Below are 25,546 nucleotides of genomic sequence, written 5' to 3' on the forward strand. Positions count from 1 at the left end.
CAGCAAATAGGTAGAAGAATCAAAGCTAGAAATGAGGTATCCAGGCTCCATTCAGGCCTTTAGTTCTGGTGTGTGACTAAGAGTAGGGAATTGCAAAGAAGGATGGCATAATCCTCCTCTCTCCCCGTAGGAGGGCTTCTCCCCCCACCCCCCCACCAAAGATCAGAGGAACCCGAAATCTGTTTTCCTCTGCAATTCACACACCTTGAACCAGAATCTCTGGCTCTTGAGAGGATGAGGAAGAAACAGTGATGGAGGAGCTGGGAGGGCTTTTGTAGGCCAAAGTGTTACCTCTGGGCTGTAAGGAGTAGTGTGGTTCCAGTAATTGGGGGTACTGGTTCTGGGGACATAAGGCATTTAGTTTGCAGGTGGGAGGTTCCAAGTTGAGCCGCGAGGAGGGTTGGGAGCCAAGGTATGTAGGGATTCAGTGCAAGGGAGGCAGGGTTTGTGCTGGGCAAGCACCACCCCCCCACCACCACCAGGCTGGCCTGGTGGAATGCTGGGAGGCCCAGGGGATGGGGCCAGGCAGCCAAGGTGTCTCCGGTGGTACAGAAGCAGTTAAGAGCTGCCTCAGCCCGTTCCTTCAGACAATTAGTGACATCTCGCTTGACAACACCACACTGAGCCGATGCAGACCTCAGCCCCCCTCCCGGCCCCCCCACGGCCGCTTCAGCTGTTTATTCTTGGGCTTTAACAATTGGGATTCTGACTTGGAGGAGCGGGCGCCCCGCGCTGCCCTCTGACCCTCCGTCGCCTTGGCAACTGGAGCCCGGTAGGCCTGGGCTCTGCGTTAGGATTACAGATCCTGAATTCACAATCTTGCTGCTCCCCTGCAAGCAGAAGCAGCAGCGGCAGCATGTGGGATCTTCAGCTAGACTGGAGGGGACAAGAAAGAGGATCCCCAAGGGCCAGCCTGAGGCACAGGTGGGGAACCAGGGATGCCCACAGGCAACCCAGAGCATGGTGTGCCCCCATGGAGTGGAGCAGGGCCCAGAGCTTTTCTCCGTTCCCAACATCTCCCATCCTCTGTCTGGAAACTTTCTTCCTAGTAGAGCCCCCAGGGCAGGGGCCAGCCTTCTTCATCACCCTCCCCCTGTTTTTCCCCCAAGTCAGCCCCCTACCATGCCCAGACCTCCAAGTGCCAGCAGACTGTGCCCCTGCAGTGCCTGCAGCCATGGCAACAGCCCCCCCCCTTGTGAGCTCTCCTCCTCCCCCCCACCATCCCCCCCACCCCAGCAACCAACTGCCCCAGCTGAAACCGGAGCCGACGCATCTGTGAGCCTCATGCCCAGACTCACATTCCATTTCTGTCCGCTGTCCCCCCCAGCTCTGGCGACGACATCTCCCCCTCCTCCTCTTCACACCCCCTCCCTCCTTGCCTCTGTCTACTCCTGCTGCCCCCATCCCACCCCACACACACACTTTATCACTTAGTGTCTCCCCCTTCCTGCCTTCCCAGTCTCTGAGTGCCTCTCCCCCTCTCCCTCTGTCTCCAGTGGTCTTTGGGTGTGTCAGTCAGTCCCTCTGTCTCCAGCTTCCTGTGGTGTCTTCAGTCCCCTGTGCCTTGCCCCGTCTGTGGCAGCCCCTTCTCCATCTCCTTCCCCTCTGCAGGTGTCTTGCTCTCTCTCTCTGTCTTTGTCTCTGCCTCGTTCTGCTTGTCTCTCTGTCTCTTTGTCTTTTTCTTCCTCCTCTATCCTTCTCTCCCTGAAGGGAAGACTTCCTGTCTCTTTCTGGCTCTTTTCCTTCCTCGAGCTTTTCTCTGTCTTTTTGTCTCCCCATCTCTGTCTTCTTAACCTCATTCTGCCCTGTTTCTCTTGCCCCCCGACATGCTTCCTGTTTCCGCCTCTCTCTCCCTGAATCCGATTCTCTGCCTTGGTTTCTCCTTTGTCTCTCTTCCGACTCTCTCCTTCTAAATTCATAGATTTCTTTCCAGTCTTCTTTCTCTGTTTCCTAGTCATGAGGGGTCATTCCCCTCATGGCCCCTGGGATGGTGGGGGTCTCTCCGGAGTCACCCCAAAGGAGTCCTCTTTCAAGATAATCCTGGTGTTCATTCGGCACATGTAGTTGAACCTGAGATGAGATGGGGAGGTTCTAAGGGCAAAGAGTCAGCAGGGCGTGGGGCACAACGAACCAAGATTACCAGGCCTCTCTTCCCTTCAGAGGACGGGCTCCATCATCTAGTTTACCTTCACCCAGCCTAGGTAAGGGCAGACGGTAGTTGTTAGGGGCTGAACTGGCCCAAGAAGCCCCCTGGCTCTAGGAACTCCACGAAAAGCATGTTTAGGCCTCCTTCCCTGATTCCTGGGATTTGTTTCTCCCCCTCATACAATGATGGCTGCCTCAGACTGTGCCTCAGTTTCCCCTCTGGTACAGAGGGTATAGTCCCCTTGCTCTATCTCTGACTCCTCTTGAGTGCTTTGAGTTCCTGGAGCAAAATCAGGGTTATAAAGAACAGGGAAAGGGTGGAGTGACTTCCGCCGCCCTTGCTCACCAATACTTCTGTGCTGGAGGGGGACTTCAGCACAGAAGAATTGGTTTGGCTCAGGGCTGGGGTGGAATAAGGGTCCTGTCTCCTTAAGTGTCTGGTGGAGGACAGTGCCCCCTCTCCCCCCCGACCCACGACTGGCAGCCCTTGCTGTCAGGCCCTCCTCCTCACACCCCCTCTTTGGAATGAGCTTGGAGTCATGGGAAACAGACCCTGGGATGGCGGTGCCAGGCCTCCAGGGCCTAGCCCTTGCCTCTGGGTGTGATGAGACCTGGGCAGGCAGACAGTTCTAGGACTCCTGGGTCTGGGCACTACTCACCAAGGGGCCAGGCGGGGGAGTAGGGGTGCCTGGGGGAGGCGGGTTTGCACGCAAGGCATGCCGGGCCCCCTCGGCGGGTGGGTGGGGGGAACAAAGCTGGCATCGAGGCCTCAGCTAAAATTAGCCGCTTCCCTGCGCGGGAGCGAGCATGCCTGCCAGCCGCCCAGATCGCCGCTGCCTCGGCAGGCCATCTGTCGCCACGTTTTGCTCAGTCCCTCAGGGCCCCCCAGCTCCAGCCACCCCAGGGGCTAGAGAACTCTGCTCTGAGGCTGTCCCTGGCCAGGATGCTGGACACTGCTGCTGTCGTGCTGTGTGACCTCAGTCTAGGCCTGTCCCTCTCTGGGCTCCTGTACAACAACAGGGCCCCGGATGCTGACATCCCAAGACCCCCCCCAGTCCTTGCAAGCACCAGGTGCTGGCGCCACTCACGGGGGCTGGGGTGCAGGCTGCCTCCCTAGCCTTCTGGTCTGAAGTCTGAAGGTGGACCACGTGGGTAAAGGTCAAGCTATATGACAAACTCCTGTCCATTTTCTTGATCTTCATTGGACAGGAGAGCAGCTCTGTAAGCAACAGTACACACACACACACACACACACTCACTCACTCACTCACTCTCTCTCTCCCTCCAAGCAGTCCTACAGAAACAGCTTCAGGCGGGAAGCCTGGAGGCAGAGGCTGGATTCAGCTGATACTAACTTGCCCTGTGGTTTGGGCAAGCCTCCTGCCCTTTCCTAGTCTTATCTTCCCCTCTTCAATAAGAAGCTCCCATTTCGGGACTTCCCTGGAGAGCCAGTGGCTAAGACTGCACTTCTAACGCAGGGGGCGTGCGTTCGACCCCTGGTCAGGGAAGCCTCTCTGCTCTCCAGTTGAGGCAACTGAGCTCCAGAAAGCAGAGGTTCCTGGTGAGGAAGCAAGCAGTGGGCCAGGGTGTGAGCCGCCATGTCCTTCCTCCTCAGCACCTCCCGGGTTACTGCCTCTTCCCCCTCCCCAGAGCCAAAGAGACTGAGCCTCTGCTCCAAGGTCACTCCGCTTGCCCTGGGAGGAGCTCAGACTTGAACCCAGGCCTCTTGGCTCCTGTCCTCCTCACTTTCTGGCCAGCAGGCTGGGCCTGTTCCCTGGGTGAGTCATGCCCCTGGACTTTGGCCTCCTTGTCAGGCTCTGTGGCCTGAATTGGAGAGGGGGCCTTGGTAAGAAAGAGGGGCTCCTCTGGCCGCAGTGGGTGTCTGAAGCGATCATCCCACCCTGTCTATCCTGGGCCCCCGAGCGTGTGGTGACAGCCACCCCTACCCCACCTGACTCCACAGCCTCCGAGAAGTCCTGTTAGGACCTGCTCCTCAGGCCTTAGGGCCAGGACAACCTCGTTGGCCTCTGCATTCTATTCCCCCCAAAGCAACTACGTTCTATTAGAAATGGGGGGGAGCGCTGCTTGGGAAGGTGGCATTTTCAGGTTGTCCATGCCCAGGCGGCCTGCCTTCTTCCCGGTACTCATCCTCCTGGCCCCGGACTACCCAGGAGAAAGGCCATGGCGCCGCCCCTCCTGGTGTCCAGGGACCAAGGTCACGCCCAGAGCCCTGTGCGCCTCCACCTCCTGGGGCCAGCGGTGTTTGTCACTGGGGCAACGTGTGGCTGTGCCCGGCGCTGGCAGTGCTGGGGTGACATTCATGCCCTGTGAGCTGTGACGCCTCTGCAGGCAGAGGACGGCACCACCAGGCTGGCAGTGATGGGGGAGGGGCCGGTGGGCTGTCACCTGTCCCGAGCAGCCCGGGGTGACATGTCCTTTACCCACCCGGCAATCTGGAGGGGGAGGACTCACGGGGAAGGTTGTGTCCCCGGCTTATACTCGATGTGTTGTGGGGAGGGGGCTGTACCTTTGTCACACCTGGAAAGTGAGGTGTGTGTGTGTGTGAGAGAGAGGTTCTCTGCATTTTGCACCCTGTTGGGGTCCTATTTGTGTGTCGGTCCCACCCTCTGGAGGGTGACAACTGTGTTTCTGTCTCAGACTGTCTGGAGTTATCAGGTGTGCCCATCTCAGGCTTTGGAGGAAGTGACAGGTTCTATGCTTAGCCCCTCCTGTTAGGAGGGTAGTCACCCACTCATCCGCCTATCTCTCTGACTGTTGGGTGTGTGTGTGCGATGTCACCATGTGCCCATCTCATGCCAGTGTAGGGAGTGACGTGTGACTATCTCGTGCTGGTGGGGGGCTCTCAGGAACTTGGGAGCTTGTCTCTTGACTCTAAGGAGACGACATGTTGCCCAGTGGCATGGGGCTGTCAGTTGGCAGGGCCTCAAAAAGCAGGCCAGAGCCAGGACGCAGACCATGGGCACAGGGACAAGCTGGGATCGGGGCAGGGGTGCAGGGCAGGAGGGTCTGGGCTCCCCAAGACCTAACTTGTGACCCAGGTGCCAGCCCTTGGGACTGTTCCCTGGGAGGAAGGAATTTGCTGTTTTTCAGATGATGTGGGCTGGGGCAGGTGCGACCTAGTAGGCAGGGCACCAGGCAGGGGTGGCATGGAGGGGCTTGTGTCCCCACGAGTCTGGGGGCCCTGTGCCTCGCCTCTCCTGCCCCTGAAACTGTTAAACTAATTAAGGCTGTGGAGCCGCAGGATTAATCGGGGCAGCTTGGCGCGGGCCAGGAGCTCAGGTAGTCGATTAGTGCGCCGCGGAGGATATTGGATTTCTGAACCGCAAGTCAGCACTATTCGGGCCTGTTATCTCTCCCAGGCTCCAGGGTCAGGAGGCGGGAGGCTCCAGGGCTCGCTGGCCGCCCCCGCCCGGCTGCTCCAGGGCGGCCACTCCCCCTGCCCACCCATCGCCTCTGCCCTCCCTGACCCTGCATCAGGTTCCCCCTGAGTCTCCCCTCCATCAGGCTTGCAGCCCCAGCGCCCCCCACCCCGCCCTCTCCCTCTCAGTCCTTCCAGGCCTGACTAGCACCCTGTGCCTCCTCGCTGACACGCTCCTCAGCCCCTGACCAGCCTCTCTCCACCCTGGTCTCCTTAGCAGTTGCCGGCCCTGTCCCCCACTCTAAGCCTCCCCCAGCATCACCCAGTCCTGTCTCTGCTTTGGGGTTTGTGTGTCCTTGTCTCTGCTTCTCCTGTCTCTCTCCCTGTGCGACTCTGTTGAGTCTTTCTCTCCCTGTGTCTTTTCCTCTCCCTCTCTCTCTCTCTCTGTCTTTTCCTCTCTCTCTCTTGTGTGGTCTCGGCTGGTGTCTGCAACCAGAACAAATCTCCCCCAGCCAACACCCCCTGAACAAGGAGGCCAGAGCAGCTAATGGGAAACATGTGATGCTGCCTTGCGCCTGGAGCACCGTGAAGGGAGCCTTAGTCCCAGCTCAGCCCCTGCTCCCACCCCCCCTCCTTGCCGCATTCCCCCCACCACCCTGTCCCCTGCCTTCCAGCCCGTGTGGGCACAGTCACAAGTTCCTCAGTCATTACCATCTAAAGGGGCGGGCGAGCTGGCCATTATCAGTTGGGGAATATCAGGTTGGGGAGGGGCTGGGAGCAGCTTCACTCCTCAGGTCGCCCCAGCCCCCAGGGCCAGGCAGACCTCATGCAGACTCCCCCCCAACCACCAGCACCATATGTAGGAGAACAGGGCCAAGATGAGCTGAGCTCCAGGGGCCTGAATGGGGGGCCGCCAAGCCACCCCCACTGGAGGGCTCTGGGGCCACCCAGATTTCCATCTTTTCCACCCTTCTGGGCCTCTGGGGAACCGCAGAGGTGGGGGCTCCCCGAGGGCTTGGGAGCTGCCGGGCTGCATTTCTGTGCCCACCCAACCATGGGGGGAGGGGGGATGGATCAGAGGAGGGAGGCTCTGGCAGGTTGAAATTCTCCTTCTCTGCCTGTGGATAAATTGTCCCTAATCCAGGCTTGGGGAGTTGTCTGGCTCCTACAGAGAGAGAGAGAGAGAGAGAGCAGGAGATAGGGAGGGAGGAGGGAAGCAGGCATACAGACACAGTGACACAGACACACACTATCACAGAGTCTCACATACACGCGCGCACGCACGACAAGTTACACAAAGGTATCACATGAGCACTGAAGCACCACTGTGCTGACAGGCACACCATGGCACACACTCACATGTTGCACTGACACAGACATACGATGACATGGCACAAGGGCCCACTGACATACACAGGTGCACAGTGATGAGGTCTTACAAGACGCACGTGCAGGGTCACAGTCAAGCACACACTGACCCGCGGTGAAACAGACCCACAGGGACACTGTGACCAGTCGCACCATGAGCCTGAAAACCCAGAGAAAGGCAGAGGGAAGGAGGGAGATGGCACTGATCCAGTGACACCAGTGCCCCCAGTCACTGGCCTCGAGACTGGAAACCTGTGAGGACAGTAGAGGGTCCACTCCCCTCCCCACCCCAATGCACACACATCCAGAGATGGGCAGAAGTCAGTTCGGCTCCTGACACGGCCAGATGCAGAGTGTGTACACACGGGCACACATGCCTCAATCACAGCTGGGTACACTGGTCACACATTAGGCACATATACCTGTGTGTCCCCATAGGTGTGCGAACATAGGCTCAGCTGGACACACACAGAGAACTGAACAGACCCAGATACACACATGAAGACACCAACTCTAGTAAATAGCAGCTCTCTCACACACACAGAGACAGTCCTATACATGGGCACTCTTAAACACACATATACTTGCATAGACATACAAAAATACACAGAGAAACATACAGAAGGCTAAGTAGACCCAGGAAGCCACACACAGGTGTGTTTGCCCAGACAGCTGAATGCTCACAGACGTGCAGGATCTCTTTAACACGCATGTACACACACACATTCCCAGGCAACCAAAACCTATAAGCAGTCCATGAGGCCTGGTTCCCAGACCCCTCGGGGCTCAAGTACAAACCTCAGGGTGGTAGACAAATGGGCAGGAAGCAGAGGGGGTGAGGAGGGCCCTAGTTATTAAAGAAAATAAGAGAGAGAACCAGTCTTGGATGGAGAAGGGTAAATGCTAGCTGCGTATACACCCCTTGTGAAGATCTGCAGTCACCATCACTTTGAACAGTAACTCTCACACCTGCATTGTAAGTGCTCTTAGCATTTATAGTTTCCCTAGAGCACTTCTCCCCGTTCATAAACTCTCCCTATTTTATACATTAGGAAACTGAGAGCCAGAGAGGTTAACTGACTCGCCTGAGATCCCACAGGTGATGAAAGTTGAGCCAAGGACCATTCTGACACCCAAGACCAGGTTCTTTTCGCCATAGCGTATGTGTTCTTGTTCATGCATACATATCTGCCCATGCAGAGATACTGCCTGGGGATTCAAGACACAGTTCGTAGTCCCCAGTGAAATGAGGTTGGAGCCACTTTCTGTGTACGTCTAGACTCACCTAGGATGGCCTCCTGGTCCCTCTGTCTGGTTCATCCTGTATCCATGCTTATGTCTGGGGTGCTGTTTTTGTTTTCACAGATGGGAGCTTGCCTACCTGTCTACCCATTGGCCTGGACACCAGAGCCTGCCCAGCTAAGTGCGTGCAGAGGGCCCCGGGTTTGGGGCGATTCTCAGGCTGCCGAAGAGACCACCCTGGAATCACTGGCGAAGACAGGCCTTGGCTGCTGAGCTGGGCCTATCTGCACAGCTTGCTCAGGTAACAGTGTACAGAGAAGCTGGGTCTGCCGGCCACCCCAGGAAGTGGGGATCAGGGGTACTTCTTCTCAATCCTATCAGGGATCCCTCCCCTCTCAGCTTAGGCCAAAAGAGGCCCTTTAGTATCAAAATACTGTAACTACACTTACTCAGACTCCCCGTTATCCAGAAAGGCAAGGTCCATGGATATACAGCCAGTTCCCCCAAGTCCTGCCTCCTAGTCGGGGGACCTGCACCTGGATGACCTGAGAGAACTGGGCAGTGAAAGGGGTTGTCCCAGTGATCAGAACCCAGGGCAGAGGTAGAAACCAGAATGCCTGCTGTGTGATGCTGACCCCCCAGGACCCCTGTCTCCTAGAGTCTGTGGAAGCTGAGAGGACCTGGGGAGTTGAGGTACGCTGGGCTGCCCTCCTGGGATGAGATGGGGCAGGGGCGGGGGCAGGAACCATCTCCCTAGCCTAGGCCCAGATGAGCCCACCCAGGCAGGCTAGAGAGCAGCAGAGGCCAGGTGGAGCGGCCCTGCCCTGCAGAGGCAACTCCCCGAACTGACACATGAAGCCTCAGGCTCCAGGAAGCTCCCTAGAGCCCAGCCTGCATGGGGACCCCACCCAGCTTCCAAAAGAGCATTCCTGGGGCCTGAGGTCTGGGGGGGTGGAGTCTCCCGGGATTGTCAGGGTGGGGATGTCAGAGCTGGGTGTACCCAGTTGTAAATGTACAGGGCATCTAGTGTGCAAGTACTCCAGCTTGTGTGCAAGCAGGCGTGTGTAGGACTCTGTCCTGAGGTGTGCAGGGTGCTGTACATAAAAGTCTAGGTGGACTGGGCTGGGAGACATTCACTGGCTGCATACATGGTACATGGGAGTGAGTGTGTAGGACTCAGGGTGTGTCCTGTGCAGGTGTGGGGAGGCTAGAGTGTTGTGTGTGCCATGCTGGGTGGCATTCCTGGGCAGGGTGCTAGTGTACACTGGAGAGGTGTGCAGACAAGATTCTGAATACACCCGGGTGATACACGAGTACACACTGGGTGGGGTGGATCATGTACACAGAAGTTCTTCTGTGTGTCACCAGGGAAGCTTGTGTTCAGTGGCTGCACACACTGGGGGATGTGTGTGCACGTGGCTCCATTTGTGCTTTGGAGGTGGGCTGGGCAAGGCTTCAGCTGAGCTGGGCTCAGCAGTGCCCAGTCTTGTGGCCAAACTGCTGAAGTCACTTCCTTTCCAGCAGCAACTTTCCAGGAGGAGGAGTTTTTCAGACCTGGGTGGGGAGGGGTGGGGGGGCGGAACAAGGAGCTCTCAGGGGAAGGAGGTGGGCGGTGGTGAGGCTGTGGGGAGGGCCTGGTGGGGCTGGAGGAGGGGTGTCCTCCGGGAGACAGAAGGAAAGACAAGGACAGGAGTCTGGAAGGGCCAAGGGCAGGAGGGGATGGGGGCGGAGCAGGCGGGAAGCACAGTCCCTGGGTGACCTCGGAGAGAGGAAGGGAGGGCCGCCCGGCAGGGTGACCCTCGGGTTCAGCCAGAGCTGGGGGTGGTGCCCACACACCTGGCACCCAGGGCAGGGGGCTGGCAGGGGGCGGGTCTAGGGTAGACCTGCTTGCCAGGTGCCCTGCTCCGGGCAGGAAGGGGGTGGACAAGGGCTGCACAAAGGAGCTCTGTGTGGCTGGGGGTAGGGTGGGGTGGGGTGTGCTGTGCTATTGGGGGGGTTGGCCCTGATGATTCCAGGGGGCGGGGCGGGGCTTGCTCCCCTTGGGGGCATCAGTGGCTCTAAGGGGACACCTAGTGGCGAGGGAGGGTAGTGCATTGAATGACCTAGGTGGGAGGGGTGAAGAAACTGAGAGGAGGGGGTAGATTTAGAAGTCAAAAATTAGACCTGGTTGTTGGGACCAGGACAGTTCAAGGAAGCCGCAGGGGAGGGGGCTGACTCTCTGTGGACAGTGGAGAAGTTTGGTTCAGAGGAGCTCAGCAAACCCAAGTGCAGACACTCTTCCCTGTCATGGCTGTTTGTCCTTAAGGGCTTTTCTTAACCTCTCTGAGCCTCCATTTACATGCCAAATAAGTGACAGCTGCCCGTTATTATTTTCATCATCGTTATTTTTTTGGTAACAATTCTGGTCCAGAGTCAGGTTGGAAGGAGATCTTCAGGGGTGGGTGGGAGGGGGCTGAAGAGAAGGAAATTGAGAGGGGAGGGTGATGCATAGTTCCTGAGGGGGTGCAGATCCTGGGAAATAAAGGTCCCTCCCAAGGGAGGTGATTGAGGGAAGGTTTCAGCGCAGCAGTGATAGCCCCCTTTGAGGCCGAGTTTTCCATTTGAGGACATCTCTGGGCCTTCAGTCCGGGCTGGGAGGGAAATGGTGTGTGTGGGGTGGGGGGTGGGGGTGGGGAGGAGGCTGGAGAGAGGGTCATGAGGCCGGAAGTGAGAGCTGGGGCTGGCAGCCTGGCTCCCCTGGGGAGGCTGCGGGTGGGGGAGGGGGAGGCTGGCTGGGGAAGGGGTGGGGTGGTCAGAGCCGCAGCGGGGGAGGGTGGGGCTGGGGACTCAAGGATGTGGGCTGGCCCTTCCCGGCACTGTGTGCAGCAGGTTGGGGCCCCCAGCCCCCCTCCCAGCCGGCGGGTGTCCCCACAGGCAGGCTCAAGACACACTGACCCAGAAGCAGACAGACGACGGACAGAGGACCCTTTGCCACTTTGTTCACAGACGTGGGGATAGGTGGTACCCTTGGGAGGGGGTCCAAGAAAACGTCTGCCTGGGTGTGGTGGGGAGGGGAGCCAGTTGCTTCCCTCAGATCCTGGAGGCCGCGGACAGTCAGGAGGTCTGGCAGGACGACGCGCCCAGAGGTCTTCACGGGTGGGTGGAACAGAAGCAGCCGCTGGAGAGGCGGTTTGTCTCTTCTGCCAAGGTCACACCCTCAGGCCCCCAGTGGGAGGTCTCCAGAGTAGGGAGGGTTGGTGAGCCCCACCCTTAGCGAGAGAGGGGCGGTGGCTTGTGGTAGGCATCTCGAAGAGGGCAGCGGATCCACGGGTCAGCCGTGCAACAGGAAATAGGACCTGGAGATTCCAGAGTCTGAGCCCCTTCCCTCCTTCGTGAGTGTCTTACTCACAGTTCTTCCCGCAAGAGCGGCTGTGAGATTCTTCAAGCAGAGAGGGCCTGGCCTAGAAGGGGCCCGACCACAGTCTGCAGGCGGGCATGAGAGAGAACAGAACCCGAAGCGATCTAGTAAATGGGACGGTGAGGAGCAGCTGCGGCCTGGGACCTGAAGAGACACGGGGGTGTTCTGCTTGGATGAACAACACACTGGGGGCCACCCCTCCCCATGCTATCTTGTGGTCTTGGGCACAGTCTGTTTCCCTCTTCCGGTCTTAGTTTCCTTGTCTGAAAAATGGGAGGGGCACGAGGTGACACTGGAACAGTGTACCCACTGGGGGGAAGCTGATTAAAAATGCAGATTCCCAGGGCCTTCCCTAGTAAAGTGAAGTGAAGTGAAAGTTGCTCAGTTGTGTCTCTCTTTGCAGCCCTATGGATGTAGTCCATGGAGTTCTCCAGGCCAGAATACTGGAGTGGGTAGCCTTCCCCTTCTCTAGGGTGGTCCAGTGGTTAAGACTCCGTGCTTCCACCACACAGGGCACAGGTTCGATCCCTAGTTGGGGAGCCAAGATCCCACAGGCTGCACAGTGCCTCCAAAAAAAAAAAAAACCACCAGATTCCCAGATGTCCCTTCAGATTTATGAGTCAGACTCCCTGGACTAGGGTCTGCATATCTGGAAGGTTGCACAGCTCCCCAGGCCCAGGGTTTAGAAGCCCAAGGGTTAGGTGATTTTAAGGTTCCTCCCAGCCTTAATTTAGACCACAGCTCTAGAAGAAGCACTTTCAGGAGTGTCCAGAGGAGCATTGCAAGAGCTAGGAGTGGAAGGAGGCTTTGGACTTGGCAGAATTAGAAATCTTGCCACTTAGCAGCTATGTGACTTCAGGCAAGTTATACAACTGCTCTGAACCTGCTTCCTCTGTAACATGGAGGTAATAATCCACGTCTCCCGGTTCACTGAAGATGCAGTGGGTCATATAGGTGGAGGTGCTTTGTAGGTGGCATGTTGCTGCCCACCAGAGGGGAGTGGACAAGTGGCCCTGCCCATACCTCCCTGTCCCCAGGTCAGCTCTGCTGTCTTCCTGTGGAGTACGAAGTGATCCTCCCAGTGATCAGGGCTCATTCAGCTTCCTGCTCCCCCAAACCAGCTCCTGGGGATCAACCAGGGCCCTGAGTCCCCTGGCTCCTTTGGGAGTCAGACCTGCCTGGATCTAAATCCCAACTCAGCCTGACCAGCTCAGGGAGTTGCTCAGTAAATGTTTACGTAGCATCCATAGCCCAGGCCCTGGGGCCAGGGGATACAACGGTAGACAAGACAGACTTGGTCCTTGCCCCTGAGAGCCCACACTCCGGGAGAAGACACACTGAACAGCCAGTCACACAAGTAATTGACTGCAGTCCTGATAACTACTGTGAAGGTGAAATAAAGGGGGGCTCTGAAAGTACGTGGCAGGGCCAAGCTGAGGCCAGAGGTGGCAGGGGAGCAGAGAATGTCCCTTTTCACATTCTTAATCTCCCTCCCTCCTTCCACATCCTACCTGGGTCCCACTTTGGGGTCTGGAGAAGAATGAGAGAGAGCCTCGTGGAGAAAGGCTGATTGTTTTGTGTGTCTCATTCATTTATTTGTTCAGTAGATATTTTCTGAAGCACATTTATGGGCCGTGGTGGGGGATATACTTGACAGCAGGGCGGAAATCCTTGCCTTCATGGTGCTTACCACCTTCCAATGGATGGCTTCCTTGACTGTAAAAGTGGGGGTGATGATCGTATTGATTTCAGCTTTGCAGGGGGGTTAGATAAGATGATCCGTGTAATGCACCCAGGGCATGAACTTTTATTGCTGTTGACTCTTGGTATGACTGTTGGACCTCGGACCTCAGGCGCTCTTCAGTTTTTCTCTGCTGCTGTTATTCCACTAATTACGTCACTTATGATTGTCTCATCAGTGTTTGTCTACCCAGTGTTTGTGCACAGTAGACACTTCACAAATACTGAGTATATGAATGAATGAATATGTTACTTCGTCTCTGAGCCTCCGTTTCCTCATCTGCAAAATGGGGTTATTAATAGCCCCTACCTCACAGGATTGATATGAAGAATTAAATGAAACGATGCCTGGACAGCTTCCAGCCCAGTGCCTGGCGCCCAGTAGGTGCTCACTAAACCTGAGCTGCGATGGTCCTTTCCAGGCGCTGTCCACGCCCCGAGGCCTGGGCTCGGGCCAAAGTTGCTTCACAACACCCCCAGCTGACAGCCAGCGACTGGCAGAGCCCCCAGGCACGGGGGCCCTCTCTCTTCCAGGTCAGCCAGAGTTCCTGGGGAGCTGGGCTTGGGGTGGGGGTGGAGACGGGGCCCTGTGGGCAGGTGGGCAGCGGTTGGGCTATGACTCCCAGACCACTGAGATGGCTTCTTGTCTGTCTTGTTACCCACAGACATCTCCAGTGTGACAGCCCAGGCGGCAGAGCCGAGGGTGAGTGACCAGGGTTCGCCTCAGGGGTGGGGCAAGAAGGAAGAGGCCGTGTCCTTGACAGGACCTCCAGGCCCTCAGACGGGCCTGGCCCCCTCCTTAAATTGATCTGGAGTGGTTGCTCCACCCCATTCATGAGCGTCCCTCTCAAAAGCAGGTGAATTATTCTCCCCCAGTCCTTAGCCTGGGTCTAGACAAAAGTGGGTGCACTATTAGGAAGTGGAACTGGGGCCCATGGGGGTTCACGGTGCTCCTGGTGGCTTAGGAAATGCTAAAGGCCACCAGAGGTATTGGGCTTTGGGAGGGGTCTCAGGAGAGGGGTGCAGGGGGCCACAGGGGATATGGGAAACTGATGGGGGCTTGGGTGTTCAAGGAGGGACCTGCTGCCTGTTCCGCCCAGCAGGTCCTGGTCCCGGCTTCTCGCACCCTCATGTCAGTCCCGGCCCCGCCCGGCGGCCCTCGGAGGACAAGGTCAGGATGCGTGTGAAGCCCCAGGGCCTGGTGGTGACTTCCAGTGCCGTGTGCAGCTCTCCTGACTACCTCCGGGAGCCCAAGTACTACCCCGGCGGCCCCCCCACCCCCCGGCCCTTGCTTCCCGCCCGGCCCCCTGCCAGCCCACCCGACAAGGCCTTCGCCCACACCTTCTCCGAGAACCCGCGCCCACCCCCACGCCGGGACCCCAGCACCCGGCGCCCACCAGTCCTTGCCAAGGGGGACGACCCGCTGCCCCCGAGGGCGGCCCGTCCTGTCTCCCAGGCCCGCTGCCCCACACCCGCGGGAGACAACAGCAGCAGCTCCCGAAGGCACTGGGACAACGGGAGGGCGACCCTGCGTCCAGTGGTCCAGCTGATCGACATCATGAAGGACCTGACCCGGCTCTCCCAGGACCTGCAGCACAGCGGCGTGCACCTGGACTGTGGTGGTCTCCGGCTCAGCCGCCCCCCCGCCCCACCCCCTGGGGACCTGCAGTACAGCTTCTTCTCCTCGCCCAGCCTGGCCAACAGCATCCGCAGCCCGGAGGAGCGGGCCACCCCCCACGCCAAGTCCGAGAGGCCCAGCCACCCTCTGTACGAGCCTGAGCCTGAGCCTCAGGACAGCCCCCAGCCCGGCCAAGGCCACAGTCCTGGAGCCACGGCCGCGGCCACCGGTCTGCCACCGGAGCCTGAACCCGACGGGCCCGATTACTCAGAACTCGCTGACGCCGACATCCTTAGTGAGCTGGCCTCCCTCACTTGCCCTGAGGCCCAGCTGCTGGAGGCCCAGGCCCTCGAGCCACCGTCGCCTGAGCCCGAGCCTCAGCTCTTGGACCCCCAACCCCGCTTCTTGGACCCGCAGGCTCTAGAGCCGCTCGGGGAAGCTTTGGAGCTGCCGCCCCTGCAGCCCCTGGCTGATCCTCTGGGGTTGCCAAGCCTGGCGCTACAGGCTCTGGACACCCTGCCCGACTCCCTGGAGTCGCAGCTGCTTGACCCCCAGGCACTTGACCCCCTGCCCAAGTTGCTTGACGTCCCCGGCCGCCGCCTGGAGCCCCAGCAGCCCCTGGGACCCTGCCCACTGGCTGAGCCCTTGCGCCTGGACTTATGCTCACCCCATGGCCCTCCGGGGCCTGAGGGTCACCCCAAATACGCCTTGCGGCGCACTGATAGGCCAAAGATCCTGTGTCGCCGACGGAAAGCCGGACGGGGACGCAAGGCAGACGCTGGCCCCGAGGGCCGCCTGCTGCCCCTGCCTATGCCCACCGGGCTGGCTGCTGCCCTGGTGGAGCCACCCCCACCGCCGCCGCCGCCACCTCCTGCCCTGCCCGGGCCAGTCCCCGTCCCGGAGCTGGAGCCCGAAGCCTCCCAGACCCCGGTGGTCCCTCCCCGCAAAGGCAAGTGCCGGGGTATCCGGCGCATGGTGGTGAAGATGGCCAAGATCCCCGTGTCCCTGGGACGGCGGAACAAGACCACATACAAGGTGTCGTCTCTGAGCAGCAGCCTGAGCGTGGAGGGCAAGGAGCTGGGCCTGCGCGTGTCCGCAGAGCCCACCCCGCTGCTGAAGATGAAGAACAACGGCCGCAACGTGGTGGTGGTCTTCCCACCAGGCGAGATGCCCATCATTCTCAAGCGGAAGCGCGGCCGCCCTCCCAAGAACCTGCTGCTGGGCCCCGGCAAGCCCAAGGAGCCGGTGGTGGTGGCGGCCGAGGCGGCCACCGTGGCAACAGCCAGCATGGCCATGCCAGAGGTGAAGAAGCGCCGGCGGCGGAAGCAGAAGCTGGCGTCCCCCCAGCCGTCCTACGCGGCGGACGCCAACGACAGCAAGGCCGAGTACTCAGACGTCCTCGCCAAGCTCGCCTTCCTGAACCGCCAGAGCCAGTGCGCTGGGCGATGCTCCCCACCCCGCTGCTGGACGCCCAGTGAACCTGAGTCCGTGCACCAGGCGCCTGACACCCAGAGCATCTCCCACTTCCTGCATCGCGTGCAGGGCTTTCGCCGGCGAGGTGGCAAAGCGGGCGGCTTCGGTGGCCGGGGAGGGGGCCATGCAGCCAAGGCCGCTCGGTGCTCCTTCAGTGACTTCTTTGAGGGCATCGGCAAGAAGAAGAAGGTGGTGGCTGTGGCAGCCGCGGGGGTCGGGGGCCCCGGCCTCACTGAGCTGGGGCATCCGCGCAAGCGAGGCCGGGGGGAGGTGGACGCTGTGACTGGGAAGCCCAAACGCAAGAGACGGTCCCGGAAGAATGGGACTCTGTTCCCGGAGCAGGTGCCCAGCGGCCCTGGCTTTGGGGAGGCGGGCACTGAGTGGGTCGGGGACAAGGGTGGCGGCTGGGCCCCTCACCACGGGCACCCAGGCGGGCAGGCTGGCCGAAACTGTGGGTTCCAGGGGACCGAGGCCCGGGCCTTTGCCTCCACTGGGCTAGAGAGCGGGGCTTCAGGCCGTGGCAGCTACTACAGCGCGGCTGCGCCCGCGGGCCAGGCCGAGCTCAGCCAGGAGCGCCAAAACCTCTTCACCGGCTATTTCCGCTCCCTGCTTGATTCCGACGACTCCTCCGACCTCTTGGACTTTGCCCTCTCGGCCTCTCGGCCCGAGTCCCGGAAGGCATCAGGCACCTACGCAGGGCCCCCCACCAGCGCCCTGCCTGCCCAGCGGGGCCTGGCCACCTTCCCCAGCCGGGGAGCCAAGGCCAGCCCAGTGGCCGTGGGCAGCAGTGGGGCTGGGGCTGAGCCCTCCTTCCAGCCGGTGCTGCCCGCTCGCCAGACTTTCCCACCCAGCCGGGCAGCGAGCTATGGGCTCACCCCGGCTACTTCAGAATGCCGGGCTGCAGAGACCTTCCCCAAGCTGGCGCCCCCACCTTCCGCTGTGGCCCGCTCACCTACCACCCACCCGCCCACCAACACCTACCCTCCACAGTACGGTGGCTATGGGGCCGGACAAAGCGTATTTGCCCCGGCTAAGCCCTTCACGGGCCAGGACTGTGCTAACAGCAAAGACTGCAGCTTTGCCTATGGCAGCGGCAACAGCCTACCTGCCTCACCCAGCAGCGCCCACAGTGCCGGCTACGCCCCACCGCCCACCGGTGGCCCATGCCTGCCACCAAGCAAGGCCTCCTTCTTCAACAGCTCCGAGGGGGCCCCCTTCTCTGGTTCAGCCCCCACACCTCTGCGCTGTGACAGCCGGGCCAGCACAGTCTCGCCCGGTGGCTACATGGTGCCCAAGGGCACCACGGCCTCTGCCACCTCCGCCGCCTCCTCGTCGTCCTCGTCCTTCCAGCCCTCGCCTGAGAACTGTCGGCAGTTTGCGGGGGCTTCTCAGTGGCCTTTCCGGCAGGGCTATGGAGGCCTGGACTGGGCCTCGGAGGCCTTCAGTCAGCTCTACAATCCCGGCTTCGACTGCCACGTCAGCGAGCCCAACGTGATCCTGGACATCTCCAACTACACCCCGCAGAAGGTGAAGCAACAGACAGCCGTGTCCGAGACCTTCTCCGAATCCTCCTCCGACAGCACCCAGTTCAATCAGCCGGTCGGCGGCGGTTTCCGGCGTGCCAACAGCGAGGCCTCGAGCAGCGAGGGCCAGTCGAGCCTGTCCAGCCTGGAGAAACTGATGATGGACTGGAACGAGGCCTCGTCCGCCCCCGGTTACAACTGGAACCAGAGCGTCCTCTTCCAGAGCAGCTCCAAGCCGGGCCGTGGACGGCGGAAGAAAGTGGACCTGTTCGAGGCCTCGCATCTGGGCTTCCCGTCGTCCGCCTCGGGCGCTGCCTCGGGCTACCCGTCCAAACGGAGCACCGGGCCCCGGCAACCTCGGGGTGGCCGGGGCGGTGGAGCCTGCTCGGCCAAGAAGGAGCGGGGCGGGGCGGCGGCCAAAGCCAAGTTCATCCCCAAGCCGCAGCCCGTCAACCCCCTGTTCCAGGACAGCCCAGACCTTGGCCTGGACTACTACAGCGGGGACAGCAGCATGTCCCCGCTGCCCTCCCAATCGAGGGCCTTCAGCGTGGGTGAGCGAGACCCCTGTGACTTCATGGGACCCTACTCCATGAACCCATCCACGCCATCCGACGGCACCTTCGGCCAAGGCTTCCACTGCGACTCGCCTAGCCTGGGGGCCCCTGAGCTGGATGGCAAGCATTTCCCACCGCTGGCCCACCCGCCCACGGTGTTTGACGCAGGCCTGCAGAAGGCGTACTCGCCTACCTGCTCACCCACCCTGGGCTTCAAGGAAGAGCTGCGGCCGCCACCCACAAAGCTGGCTGCCTGTGAGCCCCTCAAGCATGGGCTCCAGGGGGCCAGCCTGGGCCATGCGGCTGCAGCTCAGGCCCACCTGAGCTGCCGGGACCTGCCACTGGGCCAGCCTCACTACGACTCCCCCAGCTGCAAGGGTACTGCGTATTGGTACCCACCAGGCTCAGCTGCCCGCAGCCCACCCTACGAAGGCAAGGTGGGTTCGGGGCTGCTGGCTGACTTCCTGGGCAGGACGGAGGCCGCGTGCCTCAGTGCCCCACACCTGGCTAGCCCACCGGCCACACCCAAGGCCGACAAGGAGCCGCTGGAGATGGCCCGGCCGCCCGGCCCACCCCGTGGCCCCGCTGCAGCCGCTGCTGGCTATGGCTGCCCACTTCTTAGTGACTTGACCCTGTCCCCTGTGCCGAGGGACTCGCTGCTGCCCCTGCAGGATACTGCCTACAGGTATCCAGGCTTTATGCCGCAGGCGCATCCCGGCCTGGGTGGGGGCCCCAAGAGCGGCTTCCTGGGGCCTATGGCGGAACCTCACCCTGAGGACACATTCACCGTCACCTCCCTGTAGTGCCAACTGAAGTGCCGACTGGACCTCGAGGTTTTGTTCCTGGGTGAGTCTGAGGATGTGGGTGCAGTGGGCAGAAGAAGCCTGGGGGCTGGGACTGGGGAGGCGTGAAGACATTAGAGCTTGGGCAGGGGGCAGAAGGATGGCCGCGAGCCAGAAGGACTTGAGGGCAAGACTGGGGACCCAACAACCGAACAGGGAGTTGGGATTCAGGGAGTCTGGCGTTAGCTGTTGGCAACAGTCTTGGGGAGGAGGTGAGTGCTTGGGTGGGGAACCCAGTACGGGGCTTAGACATTCCGGGGACCCATTTTTTAAATGGCTGGAGGACTGTAGACTGGGTGGGGCCATCTGGTTTGGTTCATCAGGTGTCTGTTCCCCTTAGCCATGCTCGGTCCTGAGCAGGGACCACCTGAGTCCCAGCACACACTCATCACTTGACCTCTTGTAAGGGAGGGTGTTTGCATCACTCTGCATGAGACAGATGAAGGAAGAAGCAGGTTGGATAATTACCCACAAAGGCCCATCCAGGATACTGATCCTGCCAGCTTCCTTGTCTCCCTGGGAACTTCATTTAATTCAAGATGCAGTCTGACAAAAGCCAGGCTGAGGGTGTGGCTAGGATGTCCTTTTCTGGCCTCACAGGGTACCCCAAAGGCTATTATTCCACAGGGGTATTGGGATTTCACTGTCTGGGAACCTCCAGCCAGTGGGTCTGTCCCCACGTAGGATGTCGCCTACCTAAAAAATCCCAGGCCCTTTCCTGAAACCAAATTCATTCCTTAAGAATTCAGTTAAGTATTATTAGGTATTTTGATATTGTTTTATCAGGTGCTGTCACCTCCTTCAGTATTCTTTAAGATTTTGTGTTCAAGAAAAGGAAAATAAAAGAGGGGGGAAAATGCCCCCAAAATGGTCTAAGGGGACAGAGTTGAAGGAATCATTTTCTTGATGAACAGCCTGCTCCAGAAATGTAGCCATTAGTGGCCCTTCATTGACCTGGACATGGTGTATGCATAGTGATGGAGTGGGCTGGGGGTCTGTCTGAGCCTCTCACCCCACCCCACACCTCTGTGACTGCTGCAGCCTCCTGGGAATGTCTTTTCCTGGAGAAGGAATGACAGGGCTTCTGGAAAGCCCCATCCCTGCTCGCGGAAGGCCATTCGAGGCCAAGGTGACTCAGGGTCCTGAAGTCATGTCAGTGGAAACTTATTACCCCCTCTCCGCCTGACCTCAGCTCCCTTGGTGCATGGAGATGGCAAAGGGCAGCACGTGGGAGTCAGGAGGCCTGGGGAAAGACCATTCCTCAATTGGCCGACTTGCTATGTGCCCTTGACCAAGCTTTTGCCCCTCCTCCTCCCCATGCCCCCCAACCTCTGTTTCCCCATCTGTTCAAGGAAATTGACTTTGGTGTTCTCTTGGGTTCTTGAAACTCTGCATGGCATAGAGAAAGGACCAGACTTTCTTGGGGGCAGCATATTTTTCCTCGTAATAAAGCCAAACCAAGATTAAAACGGCCTTCCATTCCCCATGCACCTCATTGCAAGCAGCAGAGCCACAGATCTGAAGCAGGCCAGGGAGAAGCTGCTTAGGGTTTAAAATGTCAAACTCTTGATCCTTCTCACTGGAGGGAAGATGTCTCGTGGATAATCCAGAAAATGTGAAATAATCTGAAAACCTTTCCTCGCGGGCTCTGGGTGGGAAAATAAACCAATGTGGGGGCTGGGTGTTTGGGCAGGTCATGGCTCAGTGAGATACATAATGGAACCACCCAGCGAGGCCTGAACGCAGGAGGAACTGGGACACCATCCAGCCCCACATTCTGGCCCGCTCCCCACTCAGAGCTGGGAGTTGACAGCACTAGTCCTCAGACCGAGGCACTCAGTCGTTCCAGAGACATCCATCCAACACCCACTGCCTGCCAGGCATTGGGGACACAGCAGTGAACACCACAGTGAGCCCCTGGTCCTCAGGGGGCTTCCAGTTTAGAGGGAAAGACGGGAAACAAGAACACAAAGCATTTGGTAATTGTGGCCATAGGAAGGACCATGCAAGAGAAGAAAAGGTAGGAGGCCGTAAAGGTCTGCAGCCGGCTGGCCAGGTGCTGAGGCTGATGTCTGAAAGATGAGGGGGCGTCAGCTAGATAGGGAGCGGGGCAGAGGGAACAGCAGTGGGTAAAGCCTGGAGGCCAAAAGCAGCTCAGCTTTGACGACCTGATGGGAAGACAGTAACACTAATGACGGGGTGAGGAGGCAGGGCCAGATCATGCAGCCATTGGAAGGAGTTTGAAGTTTGTTCCAAGACAAATGGGAAACCATTGAAGGGTTCTGAGCTGGGGTACCGCGGGCGGTGGCGGAGCAGGCAGGTCTTCAAGGAGGGAGACCAGCTGCAGTAGCTCAGGCGAGCAGTGGTGCTGGCTTGGACCGTGACGGCGGGAAGGCTGTCCCCCCTTCTTCATCCAGGATGGCATATACTCTCTCATCTCAGGCAGCCCCCGCTCCCAGTGCCAAGGACTGATTAAAAGCATTGTGGGGAGTAAGGAAGTGTTGGGGATGCAGGGAAGGAGAGTGGTGAGGAAGAAGAGTTAACAGAGGGAGTGGCGCTCGTTAACAGGGAGTGTCATTGTCAACAGAGGGCTTAAACAAGGACAGTGACACACTCATTCACCAGCAGGGCAGCGAGCCCTTTTGACCCAGGGCCGGGTGCAGGAGCAGTCACTGAGCTCAACCTCGCATCTTGAGCATCACCCCCACCTACCCTCTGATGCCTGTCCCGATGCCAGGCACGGCCCCTGTCCTCGAGGGCCCATGGAAGCTAACCCAAGCCCACAAAGAGCCTCAAGCGTCTGGGCATGAGATGGTAGGGAAAAGCAAACCTTGTGCACCAGGAAGGTGGGCCACGGCCCCGAAGTCACCTCTCTGTCCCTTTGGTAAGAAAAGGGACATGTATTCATGCTGGGCCGTTTGTACAACACAGCCTCGCTGGCCCTTCACAGCAGCCTGAGGGGTCGGGGTACTTGCCTCTTCCATCAGCGATTCAAATCTCTTGGAATGCAGGTGCAGCTCCGAAGGTTGCCCAGGGAATCCACGGGTAGGAAACATCAGAGTCGGAATTTGAACCCAGCACCCCACCCTCATGGATCCTGGATACTGTGCCTTGCTGGTCCCCTGCGCCTCTGTTCCCCCACCCGCAAGATGACGGAGTGGTTGGATGGTCCCCACAGCTCTGTCTGGGTCTGACATTTTAAATGGATTTTGAGGTTCTGTGAAAGAAGCTGCATCTGAGCTCAACCTTGAAGGATAGGCAAGATGTAGACACGCAGGAGACTGGGGGAAGGGCAGTTCCAGGCAGAGGAAACTGCGGGCAGGGGCAGGTCACATCTCGATGTGAGTTAGAAGAAGAAAGCTGGGAGGAACCAGAGCAGGGAATGTGGGCCCTGACTGTCTGGGAGCTGAGCTGACAGAGAGGGAGGGGGGCGGGGGGCGCCCCGGCCGGCAAACATCTCTAGTCCCTTAGATGGAACGCAGAGCCAGACAGACTGGCTCCGCCTTGGGCCCTCACAGCTGAAGATCACCCCCTTCTAGACTCTGGGGACAGTCTGCAAGGGTGGGAAGGGCCCCTCCAAGGTGTTCAGGGATCTCGAGTCCCCCTCTCCTCCCCATTCCCTCTTGGGTCTGGACCTGAGGCCAAGAGAAATGTCACAGGTCCTCCAAGGTTATACCAGCTGGGGCAGGAAGCAGCTTCCAAGGCCACCAGCCAGCCAGGGTCAGCAGGCATGTCCGGACCTGGGCCAGGCCCTGGCCGCTCTGGGCTTTGTCTCTCCCTGTCTTGAAACCTCAAGAGGTCACCTGATGTTGCCTCTGGCCCTGAGCAAGAGGCCCACACCTCAGGGGTCAGGCAGGCTTGCCCGGGCTCCTCTCCCCACTGTCTGGTGCTGTCCTCTCTCCCGGCCTGTCTCTCGCCTCTCCTGCAGCCATTTTCAGGCCAGGCCTTCTTGTTCTGAGCCCTTATTTCCTGGAAGTGTAATCTCTCCGTGAGCATCCCCTCTCAGGCCCCTCCTTTCCCATCTCCCCGCATCTCTGTGGACCCGGAAGAACCCAGGGAGGCTGGAGGGTGGTGGCTGGGAACAGGCCTGTGGGTGCAGACAGGCCTCTGTGCAGAGCCCGATTCCATCCCTTCCCAGCCATGTGACCTGGTGAATCATGTCACCTCACTGCTTCTCTTGTGAGAATTAAATGAGATTACCCGTGAAGCACTTAGCCCAGTCCCTGGCACGCAGGAAGCACGTAATCAGTGGTTGGTAGATGAGTGAATAACATACCTCCTCGCAGTCTGCATGAGTCACACACCTCTGACCCTTTTCTCCAAGCTCAGGACTCTTGTAGCCAGCCCTCTTTCACCTGCTTTCCCCGCTTCCCTCTTGGAAGGAGCTTGTATTCTAGTGTAGGTTTGGGGCCTTTGGGTTTGGGAAACTGTGAAATGCCACCTGGTTACATGCCTTAACAGTGGGGCTGAGTCCTCCCTGGGGGGTGTCCAGAGTCAAGGTGAGTCACAGGTCCCAACCCAGTGGACCACCCCAGTGGACCTAAAGCCTGATGGGCAACAGGCCCCAGACTGCTGCGTGATCCAGGTCGGCTGGAAACTCTGCACATAGTTACCCACACCAGTTCTCTGTCTCAGTCCAGATCATCTGAAAAAAAAGATTTCTTTGTCACTTTGTCATCTAACTTTGGCTACCATGTGCCCTCCGTTGGTGCCGGAGGGCAGGAGAAAGTAGGTTAATTCTGGGTTCAGCCCACACAAATGAACCACCTAGCCTGAGCCAGCCATTAAAGGAGCCACTGAACAAGATGAGCAGTGTCCTGCCCTAATGGAGTTTGCAGCCTTTAAGCGGGTGTTCATTACAAGCATCCATGTGGGCATCACTCACCAAGGAAGGGACTGAGACACTCCCACCAGATGTACCAGAGACCACCCTCTTGAACCAGGGGCAGGACTGGCAGGAAGAGCTTCCGGTGGGGGGCAGGGCAGCAAAATGGGTCTTGAACAAACTCAAGGCTTCGGAAGCTATAACCTTGGCTCAGCCACTTGGGTCAGCCCAGCCAGCACCTGGCAGGTCTCTTCCCCAATATCTGTCCTCCCACTCCCCTCCCCCGGGGCCCATACCCCTGTTGTGGCTGCCAAATATCCTTCAGCTTTGTGGGATGCTGTGTCTGGATAGCTCCCCACTCCCGAATATTTACTGGATGAATTGATTCACACATATCTGCTCTTGTGGCTTCATTGCGTAACACCTTCTGATTGCATCCTCAGCCCTTCAGCCTCCTATCCTGGTGTTCTAGGCATTCGAGGCCGCTTCTTCAGCCCCGACTTCCTGCTCGCACAGCCTCCCTTCTCAGCCCTAGACTGTGGGGTCTGGAGAGAGCTTTCCAGGCCCCTCCCCAGCGTGCCTGTGCCTTTGCGTTGGCCGTTCCCTGGCCTGGGCCGCCCTTTCCTAGCCACCATCCATCTCCCACCTGTCAGGTCCTATCTTTCACTCAGACACTGCCGCCTCCAAGAAGCGTTCCAGGATCCTTCCCAGGCGCAATTAATCTGCAGCCCTTTATGCAGCTGTGACAGCTCTTCCTGGGAATGACTTCCTCACTGCGCCATCAGCTCCTTTAGGCGGGTTACTCATTTCTGTGCACTGTCCCCTCAGTGTCTCATCGTGCCTGGGACATTTCAGGGGTCAGGGTTCCCCCCCTCCTTGAGTCAAAGAAGGGCATGTAGACCAGGGAGAACTGTGAGAGAACGGGTTAGGCATCGTGCTCCCAAGGATGGAGCAAGGGTGGGGTGTGTAAATGAAACCAGTTCCAACTCTCATGGCTCCTGGAGTTCTCCCAGTGCAGCCCCTTCCAAGTTTATAGAGAGGAAGAGGGACTCACCCAGCCACCCAGGCAGGAAATCACAGAAACAAAGAGCCGGGATCACCCAGGTCCGTGTTCTTGCCACTTCTCAGCTTCCATTCAGTTGCATGCCCAACACATTACCTGTGGGTGACACCTGTCCTGACACAGGCATCTCCCATTGGGAAGAGAGAGATGGGTGTTAGGGGGACATGTATAGCCTCCTCCCAGAAGTAAGGAGGTAAGGAGTGTGAGGCTCCAAGAGGTGAGAGATACACACAAGGTCCCACAAGTTGGGTGGGCGGCCATGGGTGTAAACCCCGCTTGGTCTCACTGGCATCCCTCCGTGTGCCCAGTAGTGGGGTAAGCAAGGGAGGGTCCCTAAAGAGGGAATGACTGGCAGAACTGGAGTTTAAGGAATGCCT

General features: G+C 59.0%; 1 protein-coding gene across 5 annotated transcripts in view; it reads left to right on the forward strand.

The window, feature by feature from the left end:
• AHDC1 (AT-hook DNA binding motif containing 1) overlaps positions 1-25,546 on the forward strand; it is a 64,996-nt gene that overhangs the window by 35,311 nt on the left and 4,139 nt on the right. For 2 of the 5 annotated variants that reach the window (XM_027519162.1, XM_027519155.1), the window contains exons 3-6: positions 8,258-8,435; positions 13,694-13,805; positions 13,937-13,974; positions 14,375-19,285. In XM_027519162.1, the coding sequence (XP_027374963.1) occupies positions 14,449-19,242 (4,794 nt within the window). In that variant the 5' untranslated portion in view covers positions 8,258-8,435; positions 13,694-13,805; positions 13,937-13,974; positions 14,375-14,448 and the 3' untranslated portion in view covers positions 19,243-19,285. Of the gene's footprint in view, positions 1-8,257; positions 8,436-13,574; positions 13,806-13,936; positions 13,975-14,371; positions 19,286-25,546 lie in introns of all 5 variants that reach the window. The other 3 variants (XM_027519180.1, XM_027519169.1, XM_027519189.1) reach the window with 3 other exon arrangements.

Source organism: Bos indicus x Bos taurus, chromosome 2 (genome assembly GCF_003369695.1).
Source record: "Bos indicus x Bos taurus breed Angus x Brahman F1 hybrid chromosome 2, Bos_hybrid_MaternalHap_v2.0, whole genome shotgun sequence".
Lineage (NCBI taxonomy): Eukaryota > Metazoa > Chordata > Mammalia > Artiodactyla > Bovidae > Bos > Bos indicus x Bos taurus.